Source organism: Sebastes umbrosus, chromosome 24 (assembly GCF_015220745.1).
Source record: "Sebastes umbrosus isolate fSebUmb1 chromosome 24, fSebUmb1.pri, whole genome shotgun sequence".
NCBI lineage: Eukaryota > Metazoa > Chordata > Actinopteri > Perciformes > Sebastidae > Sebastes > Sebastes umbrosus.
The window spans coordinates 4,426,322-4,444,989 of NC_051292.1; the positions used below are offsets into that span (position 1 = coordinate 4,426,322).

An 18,668-nucleotide genomic window follows, 5' to 3' on the forward strand; every position below is an offset into this window, starting at 1 on the left:
GCATATTTGTCCACTACCATGTTGATGAGAGTATTAAATACTTAACAAATCTCCTTTTAAGGTACATTTTAAATTGTTTCCACTACTGACAATGCTGCTAATTAGTTCTGTTTTTAAATCGGCTGACTTCTGAAGCTCCGCCGTCGTGTCAAATTCTTCTTTTTTTCCTCTTGGGTGACATTAACAGATCAGCCTCATATAGACAGAGAAGTTTGTGCAGGTAATAAAGTTGAGGTGAATCTGACTTGAAACACTCGCACGAGCAAAAAAAAAAAAAAAAACCCACAGCAAACAGTGAGAAAGATTAAGGATAAGAAAACTTTTCTCAGTTTTATTACATCATAATAAAGTGAATTCTGATTTTTTTTTTTATTATTGGTTGGACAAAAGCAATTTGAAGACGTCAACTTGGGCTGTGGGAAAATATGATGACTATTTTCTGACATTTTAGAGACTAAACACTCAACAGATAAACCAGTAACGATAATAACCCTTAAGTGCAGCAGCATGACCTGCATGTGATGCCAACGGAAACCACAGAAATGATTAACTCATTCATATTTCTTCTGTAGGCTGTGCAGAGAAACACTGAGGTCTGTGTGTGTATGTGTGTGTGTGTGTGTTCCCTGCAGCATCATAAAGAGGGTATTTCTAGAGTAGATGTCATGTCTCCTGTGTAGGTGTTTGCCTCTCTTTCAGCATCCCTAAAGTTCCCGCCTCCCACGCCACACTGGGTGCACGTGAATGCGGCTTTGACCTGCGTCTCCACCGCTCTCTACGAAGGGAACATTTAGAAGCATCCATTGTTATATATTTTGCATCACATCAGCACTGGAGGAGCTCTTTCTAATTACGCCACCGCTCCAGGAATGACACAACAATAAGGAAGTTGCTCTTAGAAAAGTGATGATGCAGCTTTTTTCGCCCCCAATCTGCTTAAATGTTAACGGGACGCTTTAATTGGGGGCTAAATATGGTCAGTGTTTCAACACGGCGGTGCAAATTAGGCCACTGAACGTACGCGCGGAGCAGTCGGGAAAAGTTCACGTCTCGTCGTCGTAGCTCTCTTATCTCAAAGTTGGCTGAAACAGCAGCTGCGTAACATCCTCACAGATCATTTGTCTTAAAAACAAAAAAGCACGAGTGGTTGTTGTTTTTTTGTTCGTGAGATGAATGCTCGAGTGTTTTTTAACAGGTATGAGAAGAATAGGCGTCCCGGCTAAATGGACTGGTTTTAAGAGAAGAGAGTGGGAGATGTGAAAGTGGCCCAGTCGCCCAAAGCGACATTCATGAAAACATGAACAATATAAAACATAAAAGCCTGTGTGGGCATTATTTCCCTCCAAACAAACTGTCTTTTGAAGCGTAGTTTTGCTACCAGACGATATCCGCTGTACACCAGCACCACTCACCAGTCTCATTTCACTCCCTAATGACGGCTTTTATCTTCCACAGCAGACACTTTTTATGCCCCTCCTGCCCTTTACGTTCCCGGCCCTGGCCTTTTTTTCCTCACAGTTAGTCTAGTGAATATCATCAAGGGTGGAGTGCTTTGCCACTCAGGTTTTTTTTTTTCTCCACATTATAAATGTAGAATTTTTTAATTAGAAATAAACATTGAGAAAGTGTGTTTACGCAGGTGCGAAACATCTGAGAGGGAAACATAAAGGAAGCTTCCTGCAATATGATATTTATTCATTCAGCCGTCCTTGACTTTGACGAATCCACTGAAATGCTAATTATTTCACTAAAACACTGTTTCATGTTTCACCAGCAGCTTTTTCATTGTCCAAGTGCAAAAAAAATGCAGTCGTGAAACTTTCATGCGTGCGCTCGCATTAATAAATATCTTTTATTTCCTCCCCCACCTTCTCGCTCGCCCATCATTATGTGTACGTAGGTGCTCAATCCCGCGCAGGCCTCCTCTTCCTTCAGCTCGCCATATGGTTCACAGTTTTTTTGCAGCGTTTGATATGCGGCGCTTAAAGGAAGTGTTCTTTTCTGTCCAGTTTTTACACATTTTTAGGGTGTTGCAGCCTTATATTCAGAAAAAAAGGCTCAAAATAACCTTTAATGACAAAGAGTCAAGGGGGTTCTTCTGAAGCACTTTGTAGTTTATTGCATGAAAATTGAAGCAATTATTCCGTACAGCATGCTGCGATTTTGGTCACATTTCTACGAGGGCAAAAAAAAAAATGCACCTTAAAGAGAGATTTGTCAAGTATTTAATACTCTTATCAACATGGGAGTGGACAAATATGCTGCTTTATGCAAATGTATATATATATATATTTATAATAGAAAATCAATTAACAACACAGAACAATGACAGATATTGTCCAGAAACCCTCACAGGTACTGCATTTAACATAAAACAATATGCTCAAATCATAACAAACTGCAGCCCAACAGGCAACAACAGCTGTCAGTGTGTCAGTGTGCTGACTTGACTATGACTTGACCCAAACTGCATGTGATTATCATAAAGTGGGCATGTCTGTAAAGGGGAGACTCGTGGGTACCCATAGAACCCATTTACATTCACATATCTGGAGGTCAGAGGTCAAGGGACCCCTTTGAAAATGGACATGCCAGTTTTTCCTCATCAAATGTAGCGCAAGTTTGGAGCGTTATTTAGTAGGGCTGCGACAATTCACCTATCTCCTGATTCGATACTATCACGATACTTAGGTGCTGATTCGATATGTATTGCAATTTTTAAGTATTGCGATTCGATATTCCGATTTATTGCGACTTTTGTTAACTTTTTTAACACTAGACCATGAAGGGAAAAAGTTGAATCATACACTTCTTGGGACTTTTACTTTGGAAAATCATTAAATTAATACATAAAAATGTTTGATTTTCAGCATGTATGTAGTCAGAGATGTCCTGAAGTCAAATATATCAGTTTCATTGTCAGGAGTTATTTATTAAATTCTTTTGGTTGACGGATATGGAACGGATCTGACGTCACGTTACTCAGGCTACAACAATAAAAGCGGTAACTTTCTACCTCCGTATAGACTCAAATGAAGCAAATATATCGATTCTGGCATTAAAAAATCGATTTCAAAATCATTTAACCTCCTTCGCCACCAGCTAGCATCACATGATTGGTACCAATGGATTGCTTCGGTCGCCAATATCTTCACTCTAGCTTTAAAACTGAGCCCACTACAACCTAAAAATCACAAATTGTGTTAATGCGTTAAAGAAATAGGGCCGTTAAACAAATTTGCGTTACTTTGAGAGCCTTAGTTTCATCGATTAAAACTAGACTAAAACTATGAAACTATATTAGACTCTAAATCTAAAATAGCTGCATTGTCGTGCTGCTAATTCACTAAGTTGCATCTTTATTTCTGGGGCTAACCTACATGCCGACAACAAATGCTCGGCCTCTCTGCGTGTCTTGTTTATGAGCGGGAGGCAGCATATGCTGCTCCTCACCGGCAGCCTCTCCCCACCGCGCTCCTCTCCCGCCTTTAAATACCTCTCGCCAATCACCTTGAGAGCGCGCCAGGCTGCCTTTGATTTATTGTACCGGCCCGGCTGCTTCTCCATCTTCGACCCCGGCTTGTCACACGGCGGCTATAATTGGGAGACGCTCATGACCCACCTAACACAGCAGCCCAGTCGGAAGGGGGGGGGTGGCATCCTTGGGAATTCTTCATCTCTCTCTTTTTTTCTTTCTCTTCCAGGGAAAGTAGGACACCCGGCAGCACCATTAATTGTTTTGCCCTTTATATCTGAAATACAGTGAGAGAGAGAGGGAAGAGTGGATGAAGGAATAACGGAGCCTCACCCTCTTTGCGCTCTCCTTGCTTTGCAGGAGGCCTCGGCCAGCTTCGCCGAGTGGGAGAGGCTGATGAAGGGACTGGGGTCGGGGGGCGCCGCCACTGCCCTAGACAACCCCTTCGGTCAGGTCATGAGCCTGGTCACACAGATGTACAAGCAAACAGCTATTGCCAAGGTAACGGGGGACCAGGTGGTGCTATCTTGTTCTAACCCAGCCTATGTCATTATACAGTACACCTTCAGTGGGTAGGAATCCTACTCCTGCTGCTGTAAATACTCCCTAGAGAACCAAATGTGTATTAATCCGCAGCTGAAAATAGTCCCCCGTCAGACGGCGCCCATTTGATTCAGTAAAGTATTGAAAGGTTGGCTAACGCATTGTTGGTCTGGGTCTTTCATGGGCGTTCAGGGACGCCGGCCTCATCCTTCATCGTAGCTTAATACCCGTAATATGTGCTGCTTTCACCGCCGGCCCTGCTCTCTGCGGGGAAATGTTAACTTTTCAGCAGCTCAGAAAAAAAGCTATAGCCTCGGTTTTAGTTTGACCAACCAAGGCAGTAGAGACCAACAGTTTAGGAGAGCCTTGTGTCCTTTGTGTCTGAAAAGTGGAGGAAATATTCTAGCTGTTGAGCCGTTGAGACGTTATTCAATTAAAGAAATAGTTTTGGGGAATAGCTTATTCGCTTTCTTGCAGAGAGGTAGATGAGAAGATCAGTGCCATGATGTTAGTCCTCATAGGAGCCATTTCATTGCAGTGAGACCATTTTTTTGAGCTTGCTGTATAAAATGACCTTTGGTGACCTCTAGGATAATCACAGCCTCATGAAACTTCACAGCCACAAACTAGAGACCTAGAGCATTCAGAGGATGGATGGATTTCCTAGCTAGATTGACAATAAGGGGGTTTCTGAGCAGTTTACACAACAGAAGTGCTCACCATCCAATCCGCAAAAAATGCAATTCTTGCAGAAATCTCAAAATGTCAAAAGTTTTTGAAACCAAATCACAGCATGGCTTTTTTCTATGGTGTTCCTCAAGGTCTTGGTGTCTTAATGTGGTAGTTTGGAGGGATTATTGATCATTTTTTATCAATTCTCGAGTGGTAAAAAATGGTTAAATTTAGCACCGAGTCTGCTGCTTTTACAATTTATTTTAAATAATTAATTAATTCATGTTTATTTCTGATTTATGACGAGAACAACTTGACACACAGTGCTGAGCTGCATCTCAAATTAATCTTCAGGTTCCCAGCTTTCAGATGATGTACACCACTTCTATGTGAGATCTACTGTTGACCTGCTATCTCCCCCTAAACACCCCCTGTACCCCACAAAAAAAAAAGACAAAATTACATTAATAATGTTATTTCCACAGAAAATGGAGATAGAACTGTAACAAACTCCGCTCATAGTGTTTGTGTTTTACCCCTCATGGTTTTACATAACCACACAAACTGTGAGAAAACAGACGCCATCACATCATTAGCACCAAACTCCTCCATGGGTGGAGACGCGTCCAAAGGTTTTTAACCTCTGTGACTCCCTCTGAGAGCCGACAGTTAAAACACCAAACTACACTTTACATTAAAAAAAACTGACTTAAAGAATGCAATTTTTATTCATTTTCATGTTTCAGTAAAAAGAAAAATGGTGAATTGATGGTATACAGCATCATGTTCGGAGCGCTTGGCCGACCACTCAGCGAGATCCTCATGGGGGGAAAGCATCGCCATGGTAACGGAGCCTAATGGTCGCCGGTGAAAAGCACTTAGACAAAGTAGGGAGTTATAACTGAGGTATTATTTAGTTGCGTCCAGCCTGGCATGATTACACCTTATCTCAAAGTTACACACCGCACTGAAATAGCATCTCTGTGATGCTGTTGCCATGGAGACTCGGCCCCGGCTCTCAGTTTGAAGTGACGTCCTTTTTTTCTTTTTCTTTTTTTTTTTTTTTTTTAATGAGAGAGAAATGTGGGAAAGGTGGCACGCAGTATGAGGAAAGGGGTTGGGGTCAGAGCAAGAGAATCTAACAAGCATTTCCTGTTTCAGTGGAAACATCTGTTATATATCAGTCTACATCTTGATGCTGTGAAAGTCCCTTATATTTGTAGGTGAGTAAACATTCCCACCCAAATATACCCCTCTCCAATCATCTGCCACGTTCAAGAGCCCGGCGTTCCTCTCAATTAGCCCGACGCCCTCAGCCGTGAGGAGCGCAGCCCCGAGGTTAACGAAGACCGGAGATAACCACCGAATGCAATCATCGACACGCTACTCGCTCAGCCTGCCTCCGAGCTTGGATCTTCTCCGCGCTCGGCGTTGTTTTGCTGATTGGATTTCTGCTCAGTTTAGCCTAACACTGGACCTCCTTTCATTACAAAAGCTCCCCCCCTCTGCCCACTCACCGATCCCGCCCCGCTCTCATTTCCTCTCCTATTGGTTTTTTAGGGGGCCAGACACACTTTCTACTTCACAAAACAAAAGCTTTTTTTGGATCATCAGGAGTTGGTGATGGACTCGCACATGTATGTCACTCTGACGAGCGTCGTGGCCTCCTGGCTGGCTTGCCAGTCCGCCTCGGCGACGGAGCTGCCAAACGCCTTTGGGGTATTTTTATTGCTTTACCCGCCAAGCATCTGCTCCCAATTACCCAGAGAGGACAGCTCTGATGCTGGACTTTAAAGCGAGCTAACGGGCCGCTTCAGACAGCCGAGAAGTTTGTGCACTAATTAAACTCAGCGGAAGGAAGCCGGCGAAGCCAAGCCGTCAGTAATGAGGACCCCCCAGATCAGAACGGGGTCGGCAGGCCTGGCGGAGAGATTCATTATCGGGCGCTTCGGCTAATTATCAGCAAGGCAAAGCAGAGGTTCTCCCACCAGAGCAGGTGTGATGGCAGCAGAGGTTGTCAGGTTGCAGGAGGTGTGGAGATTATAGGGGTGGGATTCACACCACGGAGAGAGGGCCTGTCTCCAAAAACCGTCTAGTAAGGGCTCTGCTCGACTCAAATCAAAACTCAGTATTTCTCACTAGTTGGTGCTATTCTCGGCTGCTTTTTTGGCCCGGGGCTCTGAGATGAGCCGAGCACCGGATGCTCAATGACACGCTCACGCAGCACATCCACTCCAGCTTTGCAGCAAGGTAGCGGGGAGCGGCCGCGGCCATCACAGTGTGATCGCTGGGCAGCAGCGCTCGGTGAAGTGATAGATATACGGATACCTGCAGGGTACAGTTAACTCACCCGGCACTGCTGCTGCTTTCTGTTTTAGATCGTTAGCTTCACGCTGTCAATCAGGGTCGCCAGCGAGAGCCTGGTAAATTTGGGCTGTGATGTGTTTTTAAAGCATTGTTACTGTTTGACCTCATAAATAAAACAAGACTAACTGGTAAAAAAGATGCCAGGCGTGAATATAAAAACAAGGATACATAAGAATAAACCAAACAAATAACTCCAGGGTGAAATAACTGAGAACTAAACTTGCAGTAATTGCTGAATAAAAATAGATAAAACTGAACTTAATGCAGTTATATGGGATTGCAGCTGTCACTTTGACACGTAGCCAGCCTATATATATATATAATATAATATATATATATTTATATTTATAATATATATTTATAGTATATATATTACAAATATATATATTTGTAATATTTATAACATATATATATATTTTTATAAATATATATATGATTTATTTTATATTTATATAATATTTATAAAATATATATATATAATATTTATAAAGTTTTATTTATTTATATTAGATAAAAAATGGGTGATTAATTTGCGAATAATCAAGATTAATCATGGATAATCATGCGTATCGTGTATATACATACACACACACATACATATATATATATTTTTTAAGGGAATTTAAAGGTCCTAAAAAAATCTGAAAAAGTTCTGAATGTGTTCAACGTCCACTCAAACAGACTCTTAAGGCCTTTGCACACCAAGTCTGTATTTTTCGGATGCGTTTTTTTCAATCCGTCAGCCAATAAAAATCTATTTGTTGCAAAAATTCGCGGTACAATTGATAGCGTTAGTTTCCAAACGGGGCTAATGAATGAATGACATTAGCAAGAAGCTATCGTTTAGCTGCCTAGACCACAATCACTACTGTCTAATGTTTCCTACATCCCATTTTGGATGACGACGTCTGCATGTACGGTGGCTCTGAGTGGTCCGAAAAAGGACGAATATGACTGACGAAAGTTTCTGAGTCGGTGTGTAAACGTGATGTTAAACATGCGGCAATTTCAGACAATAAATACGGACACGTGCGTTTCTCTTTAATAAATCTAATTTGAAAAAACAACAGTAAGAACAACCTTTGTCTTTATTAAGTTGTTGACACATTCTGAGATCCATCCGGTTGTTTGTGGACCAAAAGGTGAATTTTCTTGTGCTCCGAAACCCGGAAAAAAGAAGGAGCACACACACCAATCATATCTCCCGAGTTGTGAGTTATTGATTTGCTCTCACTATCTGCGAGCTGACAAATGCGCCCCAGTCGACGCCCGCTCCCTTTTAAAGTCTGGATCCCCGGCATTCAATAGAGGATCGATCACGCAGAAAGGATGCCGCGGTGATTAATTGACTTCTCCACTGATCTAGCCGATTCCTCCGTGTGTGGTCGACCGGTGAAGTGATGGACTCGGCGGCTCTCTTTCATCTGTGTCTATTTCTGTATCTGTGTGTGTGTGTGTGGCCAGGCGGGAGCTGTGAAGGACTACATTAAGATGATGCTTGAGGCAGAGCAGCTGAAGTTCCTGGTGTTCGCCCACCACCTCACCATGCTGCAGGCCTGCACCGAGGCCGCCATCGAGGCCAAGGTAACCTCAGGCTACTGGATCTACTAAAACGTGTTAAAGGGAATAGTAAGCAGCAACAACGGCATGATGTTTCTGGGGAAAATTATAAAGCTCGAGGTTGTAAAAGCACAGTTGAATTCATGTACTGTTCTCCAATAAGACATATCATTGGCCTCCCCACCTTCAACCTTTCAGATCTCAATAAGAGCCATCACATACTATCACTACTACCCACCAAAGGTCTTGGTATTTCATGCACTAGCACATTTCTTAGTATTTAACATGCAAGAAAAAGGTAAGTGAGCAACATGCAGCTGTCAGTTTAACATCACGTCGCCTAACTATTCATTTTCGTCCTTATTCACTCAATAATTTCCGAGCTTTTGTCAGCAACAATCAGTCAGGAAACCAGCTTCCTGTGCACTGAACTCAGGAACAAAGAGGTGGTTTAAAAAGAATCCGTGTTATTCTCGCACGATCAATCACTTTGAAACAAGAGGGGGAGCACTGTTTCTATATGGTTGCCTTTTTTTTTCATTTTCTGTCATTTCCATTTATGATTTCAAAGCTTTTTTCCAGCTGCGGAGAGCTGAATTGCCCATTAACGCTAACCTGGAAGCACTAAATGTGCAGACTGTATTCACATTTCACTCCTCCTTCCCTGGCTAACACAGAGGTAATTGGCCCCGTACTTTACGTTTTATTCTTTCATCCATAGTCCCGCTGAGTTTATAAGTCAAACCCTTGCCATATCTGTGATTAACTTGGACAGTGCACTGAGCACTAAGCACACAAGTTGGGCTTCAGCTGGGGCTATACAGCAGATGTTAGCAGTCATGAATTATTTACGTCTTCCACTTATAGTATGCAGCGTAATGCAGGTACAATGTTAAGATAATTAAGTAATTATATTATTATATGTATGTTATATGTATTATTAAGATGTCAGGGGGAGCGCCAGGATTTGTCTGCTCTGAGGTTGTCAAAATTAGTTATTTCAATTATTTAATAATTGTAAAGTCAACATTTTTTGAAAAAATATAGATGTAATAATCATTTCCAAAATTCACCAAAAAATTTTATGTAATGAAACAATCCGCTTCAATCCATATTTGTTGGTGTTTAGCCTTTCAAAAACAACATTTTTCATTGCATTGTAAATGCATCCGTGTGAATATGCAACGCTCGGAGCTAGTGACATAGAATAAAAAGTGAGAAAAGCCGCTTATCTTATCTGTCGTATCTATATCTTAAGTTACGTTAGTGATGTTTGTTATGTATTTTTTTGTGATATAGTTATAATACGTTGTTTCTGTACGTATTGTACTTAGTTTACATACTTATTTTAATCCTTCTATAACCAAAATCATAACAACACACTTACTGGATAATTTATACAAAAGCCTAAAACTATTTTTTTTAAATATTTATTTTTTTGCTACTTAGTAGAAAAATCTAACAAAATATTCTGCTTAAATCCATATTTTTGTTGGCGTTTAGCCTTTCAAAAACTCTCTCCCGCTCGCCGCACACAAAGGGAGGCAGCACCTGTATTAACGGGGCGGTCTAGCAGCAATCAAACAACACCATAAATTACATTTATTTAACCACAGTAACAAAGCAGTTATTTTTGCTCTAACAATGTTATAGTAAATTAATTAAGTCGTTACAAAAAAAGATCATATTGGTGAATCCGTCAAGACGTCATCACTTTATTTATGTTATTGATGTTAACTGAGGAGTTAAATTCATTAAAGAAAGTTGATTTAATAAAAATCTTTTTTAAGGGTGATGACATCACAAAATATGGGTTTTCTTAAATCCTAGTAGGGGGGCTTCAAGGAAAAATAGGTTTGGAACCACTGTCTTAAATAATCTACTAAACATCATGTCAGTTTCTTCTCATTCTTGAAGAAAAGTCTACTTTCTCTCTCTCGGAAAGTAAACTTTACTTCCACAACTAATCTCCCGAGGCGTCTTTCACAAGTCGTCACGAGCAAACGATATCTCTTAGCTCGGCGCCGGCAACCTGTGAAAAAAGTCCAAGCGTGTGTCTGCGTATGTGTGTGTTTGTGTGTGACGCAGGGGTCGGGGAGGTGTCGTCGAATGTAATGCAGCGGTACGACGTGTGATAGCACATTCCTCCGTGAGACGCTCACTCGCTGGTGCGTTCGCACTCACCAATTAACAGAGACGGGCTAAAAAAAGGAACGGCAGGCAACGCGCTGTGATGAGAAGCTCGGCTGAGATGACGTTATGCTTTTGTGCTCCACACTTTCCCCCTTCCTCACCTGCTGTCCAACTGGTTGGAGTTTAATAAATGAATGTTTTAAAGCTTAAGTGCAGCTCTGATGAAACAGCAGGTTGATTTTATGGCCTTGAGATGCTGTTCAGATTTGGCGGATGCTTAGTTCTCAGCGGGCACTTTTATTTGACCTTTATTTTTCTGCTGTCCTTTCTTCGTATTCATGCAGTTACAGTTATATTAACAGCTGCACAGTACGAACACACTCTCCTACCGTCGGCCACTGAGCAGCTCTGCAGGACCGACGGACCCGAATCAAAAGAGTGCAGCGGCCACGGTGCATTAGCAGCTCCCTGAATGTCAAGTTCAGGTTTAATGAACACGCAGACGCTGCTCTCTTTGTCTAAAAATGTTACAAAATATTACTGTCATTTTCTTTCAACTATTTTATTTACTGTTCATCGCAGCTCCTCTGTTCATTTTGTATTCATTCACACATCTGTTATTGAAATATCTCCAGTATAGAATACAGGTTAATGAAATGCTCCCCTGCCTTTTAATGTTCCAGCACAAATCTGCACCGGCTTTTGTGGAAGGCTGACAATGCCGTCCGTCGCATAATGTGTGAACATTTAGTCAATTCAAAGGAATGTGCAAACAACTGCACTTTCATCATCTCCTCCAGGTGCACTTTAGATGACAGCCAAACTGTGATGAAACTACATATAAATCTCAGGGCCAGTTGCATGAAAATAAACCTAATATTTGTATTAAATATAACATTAAGTCACATACCTGTTGCATAAAGCTTCCCTATGAGTGACACATGTAGATAGCCTGTCGTGCAATGCATTATGGGTGAAATAAGACAGCAGTATGCAACAGCAACACCACATCAAGTATGGGAGAAAATAACAGAAAAGGTAAAAAGCATACATCTAGTGGTCTTTAGAAATGTTAAATATGTTAAAGATTAGTCTAACCTAACAATCTAAGGCCAAGACTACGCTTAAACTACGTTTATGCAGCTGCCTCCTGGTTAGTCTGGCCTTAAAAGTTGGAATTATGTTGGATTTTAAAGTGAGACTGTAACTTTTGAAACAAGATATATAACTGTCTTCCTCTTACAAATGAAACAAATATATATTAGTGCAGCTTTGAAGCACGTCAGCTGCACACATGGCAAGCGTCGCTGTCTGGGTTAACGTTGCTTATCTCTCATCCACTGTGAACTGAAATGTTCCTTCTAGAAGTAAACATTCTGTTGCCTTCCCTCTGTTGTTCACAGGCTGCTTATATCCGTATCGACGGCAGCGTCCCGTCCTCAGAGCGAATCCAGCTGGTCCACAAGTTCCAGGGTGACCCGGAGACACGGGTGGCCATCCTCAGCATCCAGGCAGCCGGTCAGGTACGCAAACACACCAACACTGTGACTCATTTTTTATTTCAGTTAAGATACACAAATATAATACAGTCTATTTTCCGAGCTGCTGAAAGCAAAAATCTGCTATTCAAGTAGTCAGAAATGTCCTGGAACAGTCATTAAAACATGATTGAATTTCATCATTAAAAATGTCTGAGGAGAGTTGGAGCTAATACGTTTTAATTGAATGACACCTATGAACGCTATAAATAGGCTTTTAGGTGCGTATTAGTGGTTGTAGTGAATCATAATCAAGGTTTGTGCAAGTAGGAATAAAATGCTGTTTTTACTCTTAATAATAAACTTGACATTAATTATTCTGGGTGATCGAATGTGTGCACAAATGTTACGCGTTCCAATCAAAGGAAGTAGGTGCTTGAAGCTCTTATATGGCAATTAGCTGCTAATATTCTGTTATTAAAAAGGGTTTCACCACATTACATTTCATTGGCTGTGGGCTGGAGTGTTCCATTTGAGGTGAACGAGGTATTTTTGTTCTAATTGGGTTATTATTAGTGAATGTGTGTATGTGTGTGTGTGTGTGTGTGTGTCCTCTCCAGGGTTTGACCTTCACCGCAGCCAGCCACGTGGTGTTTGCCGAGCTCTACTGGAACCCCGGCCAGATGAAGCAGGCTGAAGATCGAGCCCACCGCATCGGGCAGACGTCCTCGGTCAACGTGCACTACCTCATCGCCAAGGGCACCTTTGACACCGTCATGTGGTCCATGCTCAACAGGAAGGTACTGAGGGGTCACCTTATGGCAGCAGATGAGGAGAAGATTACTGCAAAGCCTTTGATTCATCGCCACGCATATTTAATTTGAATGATGATGATCACTGGAAACTCTGGACTGTCTCACCAGACATTTAGGACATATTTAAGACATATACTTAATTAATTATCAATTTAAAAGGATAGTTTGGGTGTTTTGAAGTGGGGTTATTTGAGGTACTTATCTATAGTCAGTGTATTACCTACAGTAGATGACGGTTGCTACCAGACTACATTGACAAAAGCGGTAATTTTACCTGAGTTGCTGGTCTACCGCTGCCTCGATCGGTTAGTTTGTTTGTGTTACTGTGCGACTTTGGTGTTTTAAATCGTTAGTTCAGATTCACCAAAGTCACACAATAACACAAACAAACTAACCGATCAAGGCAGTGATAGACCAGCAACTCCTATGTTCTGCTAGGTAAAATTACTGTTTTTGTCAATGGAGTCTGGTGGCTGGCGGTAAAAATATTTTAAATATAGCGTACACTTAAAGGGATTTTTTTAGGTGTGTAAAATACGTTTTGTTGCTGCCCCCGTCCACAGCAGTGCATTGCTTTGCTCCCGTGCTAGTACTCCTGTCTGTTTCTACAAACTGGGGGCGTGCTGACCGTCATCTACTGTAGGTAATACACTGACTATGGATAAGTACCTCATACAACCCCACTTCAAAACACCCAAACTATCCCTTTAATTGAATTTGATCTCATATATCATATGTTCCTTGCATTGATCAGCTGATCTACGGGGAATGAGGTAACATAGCTGAAAATATATCAATATAGATGCTTAAAAAACACTTTGCCTTATTATCAGTGTGTGTCTACTAAAAAGCTTTATATGCTGCATGCATTCATGAACAAAAATTGATTTGCATGCGAGAGCAGGCTTTGGGGATTTACATTAATAATCACAGATGTCAAGATTTGGTTATTAAATCTGAATTATTCCAATAATATTTCTCCTCGTGTCTGTGATGCTGCTCATTACAGAACAGGGAAAGAAAGAAATCACTTCAAGCAAACTGAATGTGCTGTATGTCTTTCAGGAAACGGTGACCGGCAGCACCCTGAATGGCAGGAAGGGATACCTGAAGGCCGACGAGGGCGACAAGGACAAGTGGGACTTCCTCAACTTTGCCGACGCGTGGACGCCGAGTTCAATGGTGCTGCCGCTGAATGGGGAAACAGGAAACGCCAAAGATGACGTGTTCTTCACTCATGTGAGTCAGCTGTAACATTAGCAGTGAAGTTTAATTTACCTTTTTTAGATCTGAGATAACTGAGAACGTTTTGTTATAAGGAGGCAGATATGTTCGTTCTAGAGAGAGCAGCATGCTGTATAAAGACCTTGGGAAAAAGAACACTGTCACTCATAACAAGCGTTGTCTTCGCTCCAGTGATGTTGTCTGAGTGGAGCTTAATAAAGTCCTTCAAAAGGGGAAGAAGCCAACATTGTGAATAATCGTTAAAAGATATTGCAGTTTTTAAAACTAAGATGACATTTTGGAGTGGAGCAATCATGTTGAGATTTGCTGTCCAAGCGTTTCAATGTTGTTTTTAATAGCCGGAGTCGTACGCAGTAATCAAGAAAGAGCTCATCTAAATTTAAATAATAATGAATACGTCTGAGGTTTGTGAGATTAAAATCGTATTTTAGAGTTTGTCAGTTTTTTAGAGGTTTTTTTTTTTCTCAATTGCTCGAGCACATTTTCCTCAAACACTTTCTCAGTGCAATCACCACATCAGTCAACACTTAAATAACACCATCAACAAGTTTATCACTGAAACGACACGTCCTTTTATCGGCGCTAAAGTCAAAGCAATCAACAGTCTGTGTCGGCGTGACAGAAGACACTGAATCTGGGTTTCTTTATGTCGTTTCTCAGGCTGATCTCATACGCCGTTCATAGCTTTACCTACGAAAAGTAATCGTAAACGTGAACCGGGAAGTATAAAGAGCAACAAACGCGGCGTAGAGAGGAGGTCGGGGTATATGGGTTGGTCAAAAAACACCAGACTTTCACCCAGGAGACCGCTGTTGGTACCCCGTGTGAAACCAGAAGTCAACGTTGATTTATTTGTCACGTAAATTCACGATCTTTTCCTTAACATAACTAAGTAGTTTTGTTGCTTAAACCTAACTAAGTTATGTCCTGTGAAGACTGGAGCAGAAATTGACTTGTGTTGCTGGACGTTCGTATGAAAACACACAAAAATGAGACTGAAAAACGTTTTGTAAGATATCATACGAACCGTTGTATGAGGATACGTTGAACATGCACACAGTATTATATGTCAAACACACTCACAGTGGATCTCAGTCTGAATTGGGCCGATTGAAACAGCAAAATGTGCAGAATATTTGATCCATATTTGATGTCAGGTTGTGTTTGTAGCGAGTATTTATTTGAAAATGATGTTACTGTCAGACCTTTTAAGAAGTGAAAGGCTTCTCTGTGCCTTTTCATGGTAGTTTTCATTACTATTTGCTGTGTTTCCAGAATATAACTTCAGAAAATGTTGTATTTTTAATGAATGAAAGGGTAAAATGTTTGCTTTGTGATGCATAAGAGAGAGATTTATGTCATGAAATCTATCTTTTTTTCTTAGTTTGAGAAAGATAAGCAGCACGACATCCGCTCCTTCTTCTCCCCGAGCAGCGGCAAGAAGAGGAAGAGAACAGGAGATGAGGAAACATCTCCGTCCATCTCCTCGGAGGCTGGCGGTGGAGCTGAAAACCCCTCCGACCCGACACCCGACCAGGACTTCTCCCCCCAGCTGAAGAGGATCCTTCGCTGCGATGGGAAGCGGAGGTCGACGGCCGGCAGCCCCGGCGCCGTGGTCTCCATCATGGCCCCGCGGAGGCTGACGGAGCCCGTTCCTCCCGCTAAGAAGTGGAGCTGCGGGGCCTGCACCTACTCCAACAGCAGCCTGTTGCCGTACTGCGAGATGTGCGAGTTCCCGCGCTCTTCTTCTGGCGTCCAGTCAGGTAGGATTAAGAAACAATCCACCCCTAATACTGTATCTGCTTGTGTGTTCCACCATTCTTTCTTTTCTACATTTCACTGATTGCAAAAAAAAGACAATATGTGTCCATCATCTCTTGTTGAAACGAAGCACCTGAAGCTGAAATCCATTCATTTCTTTATTTTCCTCCCTGTCAATATCAATCGCAGCAGTCTGTTGACATAATACTTCTGAACAGCATTACAGATTTCACCAGATGGAGATGCGTGATCGCGAAAGATGGAGGCTGGCTTGCCAGAGTCTGAAATAGCTCTGCTCGGAGAATATTGTCTGTCTCTCTCTCTCTCTCTCTCTGCAGATGACAAGGACACAGTATAATTCTCACCTGTCAAGCCGAGAGAGAGAGAGAGAGAGAGAGAGAGGGAGAGAGAGAGAGAACAGGCGAACGCTATTGCTGCAAACGTCTCGCACAAAGTTGGGGGAAAAGTTGAGCCGGCTCTCGCTGATATCTCTGACAGCCTATGATTGTATCTTGCAAAAGAGAGGGGAGGGAAGTCGTTATGACCTGGCAGGCTGCAGGTCCACGCTCCTTAAATGTCTGAGATGCATCGCGTCGGCTCGGAGGAGAAAAAAAGATCCTCAAAATGGGATGCAGTTTCAGCAGCAGTGATATTTAAGCGGCATTAGTTTTAGTGCTTCTTTTAATGCAGCATGTTCCGCTGAATTTTACGGTTGTATTGATATTAGAGTGCTTGAGATTTAAACTCAGACAAACCTATTAGATCGCGTTGTCAAGTGTTTAATACTCTTATCAACATGGGAGTGGGCAAATATGCTGCTTTATGCAAATATATGTATATATTTATTATTAAAAATCAATTATCTACACAAAACAATGACAGATATTGTCCAGAAACCCTCACAGGTACTGCATTTAGCATAAAACAATATGCTCAAATCATAACATGGCAAACTGCAGCCCAACAGGCAACAACAGCTGTCAGTGTGTCAGTGTGCTGACTTGACTATGACTTGCCCCAAACTGCATGTGATTATCATAAAGTGGGCATGTCTGTAAAGGGGAGACTCGTGGGTACCCATAGAACCCATTTTCATTCACATATCTGGAGGTCAGAGGTCAAGGGACCCCTTTGAAAATGGACATGGTAGATTTTCCTCGCCAAAATTCAGCATAAGTTCGGAGCGTTATTTAGCCTCCTTCCCGACAAGCTCTCTAGCACTCGATCTTTTCCTAAACCTAAATAGTTTTGTTGCCTCAGATGTGTCCTGTGAAGTTTATTTTAAAAAGACTGTATGCACGTAACGAGCGGAAAATGTTCATGTGTTGCTGGACATTCGTAGGAAAACACACGAAAAATGAGGACTAACCTTTCGTAAGATATCATAAGAACTGTTTCGAGGATACGTTTGGTTTTCTTAAGTAGCCCTAATGTGAAATACACGTCCTAAATGAGAGTCTTAATACCATAAAACCACATTATTCTGGTTATTTGACATAAAACGTTAGACAGGTGTGCATTAATATCTCAATCAAGATGATTATTGTTGGCGTAAACACACATACATGTGTGTTATCCAGTATGACACCTCTCACCTGTCTGCATTAATGACTCTCAACTCTCATTATGCAAATACAGGATCTATATTAAGTATAGAGTAAATATTGGCTGCACTGTTTGCAGCTCAGTCCGCTGGAAGTGAGGATGGTGCACTTAAAACACACACAGTTCAAACAAGCACTACCTCACACACACACACACACACACACACCTTTTTTATAACAGAATTCACCCCCCATTTCATTCTCAGCTGCAGCAGATGCTTGATAACTATTCAGCAATCACACTCTCTTCTTTGTCACAAGCGCCACTCTGCATTCACAGCAGCGGGGCTGTGTCAGCGCGCTAGACGGGGGGAATTTAACAACCTGCTAAATTTGTAAATGACAGACTGTGCTGAGAAATAACAACTGTATTTATGGAGGTATCTCTCAGCTCGGCAGCGAGATCCTCAGCTCGTGGAAATGTGAGAAAATAATCAGGTCAGAGCCTATAGCGTGACATGAGAGATGTTATCCCTTCAAGAGCAACAATTTCTCACAATGACAGTAAAGAAAGTTGTGTCGCTGGTATTAAGACATGTTGCGGAGAATCACAGAGGACTGACACATGATGCAAGGACGCCAGGGCTTCACAGTCAAAGTAAAGGAACAGAAGAAGTGTCATTTGGCTTCCGCTGTCGGTGGATTTGAGCAGCAAGACGGCAGCTGTAGAGGAAGAATAGTCGGCGTACAGTCTGTCGTGCCATGAGGCGTTTGGACCAGAATGAGATGCATGAAATCATTTGTATGATTCGATGGAAAGTATTGGAGCTTGATGTGAGGAAAAATAAAGAAATGGCAGGTTAGAAGCCGACTAACAAATGTCAAAGTGACAAATTCAGCCTTCGCTAAGCCCCTTTCCCTTAGCTACTGTTGCTACGCTAAGCTTTCCATCCTGCAGCTGCAGTCTGCACTCAAAATTCATACTCATTTTGTAACAATGCATCTTCAATTTCACACAGAAGTAAACAAAAGCAGCTTCTCGTTTCCGGCCGATCACCGTGGCAACGGTGGTGAG

The 18,668-nt window shown here is 41.9% G+C and overlaps 1 protein-coding gene across 3 annotated transcripts in view; it reads left to right on the plus strand.

Moving 5' to 3' along the window:
* Positions 1-18,668, plus strand: part of zranb3 (zinc finger, RAN-binding domain containing 3) — a 101,272-nt gene that overhangs the window by 22,248 nt on the left and 60,356 nt on the right. For all 3 annotated transcript variants that reach the window (XM_037761652.1, XM_037761651.1, XM_037761653.1), the window contains exons 8-13: positions 3,836-3,976; positions 8,522-8,641; positions 12,154-12,273; positions 12,849-13,028; positions 14,109-14,282; positions 15,673-16,051. In XM_037761652.1, the coding sequence (XP_037617580.1) occupies positions 3,836-3,976; positions 8,522-8,641; positions 12,154-12,273; positions 12,849-13,028; positions 14,109-14,282; positions 15,673-16,051 (1,114 nt within the window). The remainder of the gene's footprint in view (positions 1-3,835; positions 3,977-8,521; positions 8,642-12,153; positions 12,274-12,848; positions 13,029-14,108; positions 14,283-15,672; positions 16,052-18,668) is intronic.